This window comes from Zingiber officinale, chromosome 10B (genome assembly GCF_018446385.1).
Source record: "Zingiber officinale cultivar Zhangliang chromosome 10B, Zo_v1.1, whole genome shotgun sequence".
Lineage (NCBI taxonomy): Eukaryota > Viridiplantae > Streptophyta > Magnoliopsida > Zingiberales > Zingiberaceae > Zingiber > Zingiber officinale.
In genome coordinates this window covers 93348557-93359286 of record NC_056005.1, presented here as the reverse complement: position 1 = coordinate 93359286, position 10730 = coordinate 93348557, and the positions used below count along the sequence as shown (strand labels likewise).

Sequence of the window (10730 nt, the reverse complement as noted above, 5' to 3'; positions counted from 1 at the left end):
ATATTTTATATTTTCAACGTTTTACTTCGAAAATATTTCATCAACCAAATGTATCCATAGACATATATTTTACATATAAATGAACACAAACGAGTAGTTATGTGAGATAAAAAGTATTATTTTTATTTCAAAATTATAAAAAGAAAGCTAATAAATTGGCAAAAAAACTTAGCTTACATGTGTTTCTCAACCCCACGGGCCAACCCAAGCCCATCGCGGGCCTAGGCGGGTCGGCCCGTGGTGGGCTTGGGTGATAAAATTTCAACCCAACCCGCTTAAATTATTTGGCGGGGCGGGCCAACCCGACGGGTCCAACCCAAATTGACGGCTCTACATGTAACAGGTATCGGGTAGTGACCAACCAAAGCAAAGACGAACATAATCATTACTAAAGGTTATAACCTACTAAACATATCAACATGATATTATCAAAGATAAGTCAAGGTACTCGCCTCAAATAGCAGGTCCAATCCAGTCAAATTCAACGTCGAGATGCTCGTCTCGTATCAAAGTCCTATGTCACCAATATATATACATCTTTATTTAGCTACAACTCATATGAATTAAACAGCTAAATAAAATACTCACGCCTAATTAGGGAAACCCCTAATCAACATGATCATCTAACTACAATACGTATCCCAATTCCTACAAAATGTATCAAAATCCTACATTTTCACCTCAAATCACAGCCGGAGAAGATCCGCTGTTGGAGCACAGTAGTTAGTCCTAGGCGAAGTTGCTGCCAATAATCCTAACCGGATCGAGGTGGAGTCGTTGCCTAACAGGTCAACCCTTCCAAATCAGCACCTAGAACAAACCAAATGTCTAATTCACAGTGTGTACATCCTCAACCATGCAAGACCAAATCAAAGCTCACCTTGTGGTTTGATCACCTTGCTCACTGTCGGCAACTTCACACCAGACCGAGGCTGAGATCCAGCGCTGGTCTTGAAGTTAGATTGGCGACTTCTTTCGCTTGGCCACAGATCAACCTGTGAAGGGAAAAGTGGCACAGAGGCAGTGGCACGCAAAGGAAGCACTAGGGCAAAGGGAAAAAATCGGACGGATTTGGGGCGATCAGTAGATCCGTGCCGGCGAGGAGGAAATCCTTGCGTCGGTGCTCGACAAGGCGACGACCGACAGAGTAGAGAGCAGTGGGCAGAGGGAAATCTCGGTGGCTGGCCCTGAGGAGATCAGAGAGGGGCGGTGGCGCTGTGCAGAGATGCAGCAGAGAGGAAGAAGTCGGCGTCGGGAAACTAGGACTCAGCGTGGAGAAGGCCGACCAAGACGATGGCTAGGGCACAGACGGCGTCGGGCAGAAGATGAAGCGGAAAGGTTTGGTGTCGCGGGAGCAAAAAGGGTAAGAGGAGAAGGCAGTTTTGCGACGCCGGTTGGGAAGGGTGGTTAGGGCACGACATTGGGGAAAATCGAGAGAAGAGGAGGCGCAAGAGTAAAGAAAACGGCGGAAAATAAAATATGGAAAAAGAAAAACAAAAAGGAAAAGAAATCAAACTTTTCCTCGCTTAAATGGGATAACCTAAACAGGTTTTCCCGGGGTCTAGTTTTTATCCCCATAACCTACATCATACGGTCTCCGAAAAATTCTCAGAAAATTTTCAAAAATTCTAAAAAATTTCCTTATGGTGTTTTGCCTATTTTCGATATTTTACATATATAATTATGAATATATATGAATTCTTTTAATCCTAACAAGATACTATTCTTGTGTGGAGGCTTGTGTGTGAGAGGTGGAAGTGAGGCTACGTGGAAGAGAATAAATTTTAAAAAAAAGATTAGATTTTTTAAAAAAAAAAACCTTAAGAATTAATGCGCTCTTTCTTCCGTTTTTTTCTCTTTGTTAATTTTATTTTGGTGCTTAGCCCACCTGTAATTCCTGATCCATTCTTGTTAATCGAAGTGTTGGAATTTTGAGTTATCCTCTATCCCAAACTCACGTGTCTTCTTGTCCTCTTGTTGATCAGATGATCGTGTCATCTTTAAAATATGTGCAACATCCCTTGTGATGTACACAATATTCTTGGGATGAGATTTGATATGTCCGATCAGTGAGTAGGAATAGTAGGAACACATGAGTTCAGAACAAAGGATCCAAACTCTGAAATTTCCTAATCTTACACGCACATAGATAATTGGAATTTCTATATGAATACACAACTCAATATGAGAGGCACAATGGGGCGGTGATACATATTTTCTTAATCCAAAAGTTACAAGTTATTGATGAAATTATGACTTTGATCTCGCATTTTAACAAAAGGTCTTTGTTAGGCTCACATACAAATTATGATTCAAATGCCAATGTGTCGTTCGATTGTTGACATTTATATTACTTTACTATTAAGGATAATGTAGTGATTGATCATCTATGATGGTCATCTAATACTTTAACTCTCGCTTGACTAACTTGAGAATCATAGAGTTTAGATTCTTTGGTCATAATTCTTAATTCTTTTTTAGTTTTTCTATAATTTACATTGATCATGACTAGAATCTAATTAAAATTGATAAATTGATTATGATTTTTTCTATGTTCATCTTCCTATTTAAATTATAATTTTGAGTTAAGTTAGACGGTCAAAAGTTATCGACGGTGGGCAGGCCGTCTCCTGCTCGATACCATATAATATGTCCATCGTCGATAACTTCCGGCTGTCTGGCTTGACGTGAAATTATAATTTAGATAGGAAAATAAATCTAAAAAAAATCATAATCAATTTTGATTGAATTTTGACTATCATCTAATATGCAAATTATAGAAAAGATCAAGAAAAAATTCGAGATCATAGACCAGAAGATCTTGATAGAAGAACTTGATCGATTATTCTAGGATTTTTCTTCTCTATCTAGGTTGAGGAGGGATCAATCTCCTCTTTCATGATAATTTGAATTTCAAAGATTATTTAATTGAGTTTGAGCTCAAATTGTACGCTTGACTTGGATAACTAACTGTGGCCCGCGGTGTACTGGACCTAAACCGGCTCAAATCAATGCCAATTCCGAAACGAGCTAAAAACCCTAATTAACTACTGCCGCTTTCCCCAAAGTTTCCTCAATCTCTCATGGCTTCAGCTGGATTCCGATCCCTAAGCCGCGCCTCGCTCAGCGGGATCCAGGCTTGCCTTTCGAGTTCGAGGTCGAAAGCAGCGGCCCGTCTTGCTTCCTCGTCTCGCCAGCCGGCCGCTGCTTCAGCGTTTCCTGCTCCTGATCGCCGCTTCCCGCCCTTTTCCAGGTTCGTCAAGCTTCATCCTTTTGTTTCTCGTTCAGCGTTTTATGTTTGCCTCCTTCGTTGGTCTTCTTGGCGCTAAAGATTGGATTTTTTGCGGCCGATTTTGAAGGTTTCCTGCGCAGCTGGGGTGCTGCAGTGGGTCTCTTCTCCCGCTTCACAGCGCGGTGGCGGTGGCAAGATTGTCCTCGTGCCTGAGCTCGACTTCTCGGTGTTGCCGTGCTATTTCACAGGGTATTCCTGGCTATCCTGGAGTTTAAATGTTGTTGACATGTTTTTGTGGTAATCACTACCCTTGCTTATAGTTGTTCCCTATAGATTTTAATACCCTAATTCTGTTTTTGCTTCACTCGAATTCTGAAATGGCTTAGATCTCAATCCAGTCAAGAACATAGTTTATCACATAATTTCTTAAAACTGATTAGCTAGAAAACTAAATACATCGGCAACTTAAGATTCTGCATTGTGAAGAACATCCCGATTTGAATTGCTGCCAGTATCAAGTGCTCATTGAGATGCCAAATTTGACAAAGATAAGTAAAGCTCAGATAGTGGTTTCATGTCATCATTCATGATAGAGGATTGCTTGTCTATGACACATACACTAAGTACTGATTGACAAGGATTTGCTTTTTATTTATCTTTTTTACGTGATATGTTCTTCTTGTTTGAACTATGAAAGAACTAGTTCTTTGTGTGAAGATTCAAGACTTCAAGTTAGATATATGATGAACATCCTATAGATCATAATGTATCAATAGGCAGTATATACTCCGACAAAGCTTCTAACTCCTCTTAATTATTTCTTTAAAAAGTCATTATTGTTGTTGCACCAGACTCAAAATATACTACTATCAATTTTCTGATGAATATGAAGAATAGTTAGCCTTTGTGTTGTGAATGATTATGATGTTCATTGTTAATCCAATGTATTTTTCCATACGATGCTGGTCTATAGTTTTTATAACTTTGAAACATTGAGAAGAATCTGTTAGAGCATAAGTGTGGCAGGAAACTGTTGTTGCATTCGATTGTGCAACCATCTCCCAAACTCTGTGGTTTCACCTTTGTCAAGCTTAAATATAGAACATATGCATTCAGTCTATCTCTATTATAAACACTACTGTCCTCTTGCAGATGGAATCGACGACACATGAAGCACTGATGATCCACTGGCTGTCGAAGTTCAGAACTGGTTTTTCTTGCAACTGCCAATTTTATCAAAATCAGGATGGCTATTTTGTATTTCTTCTTTCTTTCGTTCTTTGTGGAGATGTTAACTGGATCATACCTTAGCAGAACTGTGTTATTATGAATTCTTGCCATGTACGATATTAACCATTAAATGAGTTGAATAAAGCTTCAATTTTTTTCCTTACTTATTATTTATTTTGCTAAATTTATATTGGTCTGAGTTGCTTAGGACTGAATGGATCAAACAGTTGTAATCAAACTACAATTAGAATCCTTTTAAATGAGTTTAAGGGCCGTCTGTTATGTAATTAGATGAATTTAGGAGTGCAAACCAATGATGAATAATATGAAAATATTGATATTTGACTTTGATATTAAAAAATATATATGATATTCGAATTCGTTTCGAATCTCAAACATATAAGGAATTTTGTTGACTATAAAATTCGAATTTGGTTTGAATTTTGATTCAAGCAAAATTGAATTATAATTTAAAGGATTTAAATTCAAATTTGGTTAGAGTTATTTAGATTAAAATTATGTAAAGATAATCCAAATTTAAATTTGATTAATTAAATAAAATATTATAAGTTTAAATTTAGGTTGAAGAAATTATCAAATTTAGTTTGAAAAAATATGAAACATGCTTTAGTCCATTTTAAATTTGATAATTTTAAATATGTATTAAATATTATTTCAAGTAAAAGTTCATAAAGTGAATTGATTCATTTGCTTTCGAAGTAGAAAGTGATATTATTCACTTTAAAGGATTAGTATAGATGGTATGATATAGGTAGATAAATTATAGAGGATATTTTATTTTAACATAATGACTATTTGTATGGAAAGGTTAAATATTCAATGAAATATTTTACACCTATTAAAATTTAAGCTCAAGATTTATTGGAATAAACATCTATAGACATAGGCTAATTTTCGATTCATTTACGCTCCTAGAAAATACGGTATATCAAACCATTAACTCATATACCATTACAGTATTAAAAAATTTGATATAAAAATATTTCATATGTGCCAGAATTTTTATATATAGAATTTTTAATATACTAAAATTTTGATATAGATTATATATAGGAAAATTTTAGTATGAGTATGATATATTAAAAATTTTAGTATAAATTTTATATTAATACTAAAAAAAATTAATACGATATAATATCAAAATTTTCAGAATACTAAAAAAATTGATATATTTTGATACTGTATATTTTTATATTGAATCTAAGCTAAGCTGAGAGGAAGAATGCACTTGTACCAAATCGACCCGGTTCACGGTTCAGGCATATGCTCATTAGCCGGGTCAGGCCTCCAACGATATCTCGACAGCTGCTGCTCCTTCCGCTTCCAGTGGCGACTTCGCTGGCTCGGCGAGGCACCAGCCAAGCCATGGCGTACGTTCTATGCTGATCCGATCTGCATCTCCTTCTTCCTGTCTTGTCGCTCTCCAGTTGCAGAGTGCGGTGGATTCAAGTTGGAGTTTTGGAGTCGGAAAGAGTATAAAGATCCGATCTTTGAGGCTGGGCATGGAGGGGCACAGGTGCGGGCTCTGCTTCCGACGATTCTCCAGTGGACGCGCTCTCGGCGGCCATATGCGATCTCACGTCGTGCAGCGGAGGCTGAGGACAGCGTCGCCGTTCGCTTCCTCGAGGGTCTTCCCGGAAGCGGCGACGTGGGAGAACCGGACCAGGCGCCGAAGCTTCCGCGGCGGATCCTCCCATGTCGGGGAGAGCGAGGAGGAGGAGGAGGAGTCGTTCCAGCGGCGGCTGGATCGTCCTCGCCGAAAAGAAGATCTCTCCGGCGAGACCGAGCCGCGCAGCTCCGTCTCCGATAGCGTCCGGGAGGAGGACGTCGCGTTCTGCCTCATGTTGCTCTCGCGCGACGCTTGGTCCAAGACGGTAACGAAGCGCTGCCAGTCCGTCGACGAGGAGGAGATTCACTACGGAAGCGAGGAAAAAGAGTACGAAAACGACGGCGAACTTCCGCCGCTCGCCGCCAGTAAATCGTGCCCGAAGAGGACCAAGTATCAGTGCGACACTTGCCGGAAGTCCTTCAAATCGTACCAAGCGCTCGGTGGCCATCGTGCGATCCATAAAAGAAAAGGAACAGAGTGCACCACGACCACCGCCGGAGTCGGAATCCACGTCGGCGATCCAAAGCCCGCCACCACTGCCCAGCTCTACCACTGCCCTTACTGCCCCAGGACCTTCATCTCCGGCCAGGCCCTCGGCGGCCATAAAAGATCCCATCTTGCCGCCTCCACCACTTCGCTTGGCGGCTTCGTAGACATCAATCACCCAGCTCCATCGGAGGAAGAAACCGAGCTCTCCGCCGTCTCTGTCGCATCGGAGCTCGCGTCAAAATGCTCGGAGCTCTCCCAAAGACGCCATTTTTAAGGACATTAAAGGTAAAATTCTTCTCTATACAATATAAAAATCTCAGCTTTGGGGGTTAAACAAACTTGAAACAGAGTTTGAATTTTTGCAAGCGAACTGTGTTCTTGCTGCTTCCTTAGAATTGTTCTTTAGTTCTTTTATAAGATTTAAAAGATCATGAACTACTCAACTACTTCCTTGAATTAGTAACGTGTAAGTTCAACTAACTATTTTCTTGTGTCAACAAACATATCGATTGTGATGATACCCGTGATAATCTACGATAAATTAAGAGGTCGGGACATGTGGGCCAGGCTGACCCAGGTCCAGCTAGGTTGGGCCCAAAAGGAGACGGACGGGAGAGGAAATTGGGCTTGGTACTCGAGTTTTAGATTGATATAGGGATAATAAATGAAAACCACGTGGCTAAAGAGGTCAATCATCTTGGCGGTTGGTAAGCATAAGTTAAGGAAGTTGTGCATTAAATCCCGCCTTTAGGCTACCGACTCCTGGTTGTCAGCTCTCAACTCCCGACTTTTGACTACCAACTCCTAGCTGCTAGCTCTTAGTTCTCAACTCTCAACTCCCAACTATCGACTCTGTTTTTGGGCTTCTTCTGATTAAACTAATAATTACCCTAGTTGTCAAGAATTAAAACGACGAACCATTATTCATTGAAAACGTGAGCAACACAACCGTTATGGTGAGAAAGGTGAAAAACACAACTATTTATTCCGGAACAAATGTGCTATAATGATCATTTATTTCAGGAACATGATAATGATCTCAAGAAAAGAGGAAAATGTGGTAGATGACCTCAATCCTATAAAAGGTAGTCGACCCTCATAAGAAGAGGTATTCATTCATCATTCCCAAGGACTCTCATACTGTGCATCTTCATCTTCATCTTCATCTTCACGCCACTTAAATCTTAACTTGAAGGCCGGAGTGACAACACCGGGGAACTCCCGGATTGTCCCTCTAACTCAGTCTTCACCTTCTCTCCTACACAGGCATCGATGGACCTCCTTGTTGTCTTCTGGTAGCTTGATGACTGACGGTCAAATCAACATTGATGCTAACTCATCGGTGATTCATCCATCGACATTCTCGGACAAGATTATCTTGGTATCGTCTGTGGAAAAAACTGAGTTAAGACCTAAGTTAGGAAGTTGAGATGGAAGACACTAGTACGTCAAACGTTATCACCATGGCAATTGAAGATTTCAACAAGTTGGCCTCCACGATGGTATAAGCAGTGTTGCAAGGGCAATCATAGCAATAAGCACCGACCATAACGCCCCCCTAATGGAGTCCCTATTGGATCATCGAAGGTGCCACAAATACCTAACCCTAGGACAACCCTACCAAGGGAAATGCCTTCTGTAGCGATCCCCACCTTCGAGGGCATGTCAGTGGCACGAGAGGGGTCTATGGAATCTTATGGAGAAATCCCACATCAAAATCCATCAAACAAAAGGATCCTCCTATCAAGCAAATCAAAAACTCCTCTGGGTCCTACCTTTTATGTCAGGATCCTTCAAGATGAATTAACTTGGCATTTTCGGGCATTAAGATCGAGGAGTACAATGAAACTACTAATCTGGAAGATCACATCTACAAGTTGAAAAATGCCTATATTACACCCATATACAAATGACATTAAGTGTCGGGTCTTTCTGACAACCATCTCGACCCAGCACAAAAATGATTTAGTTAACTTCCTGCTTCCTACATTTGTACCTTTGAGGAATTTATAACTATGTTCCTATAACATTTCACTACTAGTTGGAGGTATAAAAAGGCAAACAGAGGGTCAAGAAATTGCTAAAAGATTATCAAAAACGGTTCAGTCAGATTAGGAATGGCAATGGGGTGGGACGGGGACGGATTTGTCATTTCCATCCCCGCCCCTGAATTTCATCCCCGTCGCCATCCCCACTTTTTCGGGTTCGGGGAATCCCCAAACCCGAACCATCGGGGATCAAATCCCCATCCTCGGCCCCATCTCCGCTTTCATCCCCAAATTAATTTAATATTATTATTATTTTACTATTAATATTAATATCAGTATTAATAATAATTTTATTATTAATATTTTAAAATTTTTAATATTAATATTATTATCAATATTATTATTAATATTTTAAAAATAATATTATATTAATATTAATATTATTATTATTATTATTTTTGGGGCGAGTTCAGGGATGGGGATAATTTCCCCATACCCACCCCGAACTCGGTCCATCCTTGAAAAAAATCTCCGAACCCATGCCTATCTCCTTTAGTTTTATTTTTAAATTAATTTTATTTATTATTTTTTCATCAATACTTATATTTTTTTTAATTTTTTTTATTTTTAAATTTTATTTATTTTTTATTTAGTTTTATTTTTAAATTAATTTAGCATCAATACTTATATATTTTAAATTTTATTTAATTTTTATTTAGTTTTATTTTTTAATTAATTTTGGTTATTATTTTTAAAATTTTATTTAATTTTATTTTTTTAATCAATTTTGTTTATTATTTTTTTATTTTTTCAAAACACCCTCTCCCTTTAAATTACGCATCTTCATGACATATATCAGAACCTCCATTCTCTTTAAATTATCCCTTCTATGTTTGACACATGTCAAAATCTCTCATCCTTTTGAATTACCCCCCTTCCAAGCCTTGACACATGTCAAAATCTCTTATCCCTTTAAATTACCTCTCTTTTAACCCTTGACATATGTCAAAATCTTTCATCCCTTTAAATTACTCTACTTCCAATCCTTGACACATATCAAAATCTTTTATCTCTTTAAATTATTTCACTTCCAACTCTTGACACATGTCAGAACTTCTCACTCTCTTTAAATTACTTACCCTCAAATCCTTGACACATGTCAAAACACCTCTCTCCCTTAAATTACTCACCCTTCAATCCTTTACACATGTTAAAACACCTCTCTCCCTTTAAATTACCCCCTCCAAATACTTACACACGTCAGAACCTTTCGTCTCCTTAAATTACTCATCCTTCGAGCTTGAGTATTATAACTTCTAAAATTTATAACTAAAAATAAACAACACATTATAAATATATAATAAAAAATTATTTTGAAAAATTGATCAAAATTTAAAAAAGGGATTAAAAAACGAAAAATGAAATAGAAGGTGTATAGGGATTAGTGAAAACACATAAAGTGACTGAGAATAATAGTGAAAAGGATCGATGAAAAAAGATAGAAATAAAAGAAAATTAAAATATAAGGTGGGATCGGACGGAAAGGCATGTCAAAGGGGATGCGAAAAGCAACCCTAGCATAGAAATCACAATTTTCTAGTACAATCCTTGGTGCCGATGACAGTGTGTAGGCACTCCAAAACACATGACTAGAAATCAAAATGTATTTTCTCTATGTAATTTTCAATACATAAAAACGTCAACTTGCTCAACTTGATACTAGAACATATCTGGATTTATAGTATTCAAAACCCTAAGACTTGTTCTAGCCTCAATCAGATTCTCAATCCTCATTTTTTTTTTTTAAATTAGATATTCTCTTTTAGATATTCAATAACGTATCATATATTCTCAATATATTATAATATTATTAATATCTATTTGAATATTACCATAATAATCTAAATTTATAATTATCTCATAATTACGATTAGGATCTATTTGGATATTACCATAATAATGTAAATTTATAATTATCTCATAATTATGATTTATATTAGGATATTATTAATACCTATTTAGATATTACCATAATAATCCAGATTTATAATTATCTCATAATTATGATTAGGATCTATTTGGATATTACCATAATAATCCAAATTTATAATTATCTCATAATTATGATTTAGATTAGGATATTATTAATACGTATTTAGAT

General features: G+C 37.6%; 2 protein-coding genes across 2 annotated transcripts; both read left to right on the top strand.

Annotated features, from left to right (window-relative positions):
• Positions 1 to 3040: 3040 nt before the first annotated feature.
• On the top strand, positions 3041 to 4629 carry LOC122029637 (protein NONRESPONDING TO OXYLIPINS 2, mitochondrial-like). The gene is made up of 3 exons (XM_042588709.1): positions 3041 to 3253; positions 3360 to 3481; positions 4385 to 4629. Exons 1-3 carry the CDS (start codon positions 3084 to 3086, stop codon positions 4402 to 4404), a joined length of 312 nt encoding a protein of 103 aa, XP_042444643.1. The 5' UTR covers positions 3041 to 3083; the 3' UTR covers positions 4405 to 4629.
• A 1356-nt stretch (positions 4630 to 5985) lies between these two features.
• LOC122029897 (zinc finger protein ZAT1-like) lies at positions 5986 to 7037 on the top strand. Its single transcript, XM_042589037.1, has one exon. The coding sequence runs from the start codon at positions 5986 to 5988 to the stop codon at positions 6853 to 6855; it is 870 nt and encodes a 289-aa protein (XP_042444971.1). The 3' UTR covers positions 6856 to 7037.
• The last annotated feature ends 3693 nt before the right edge of the window (positions 7038 to 10730 follow it).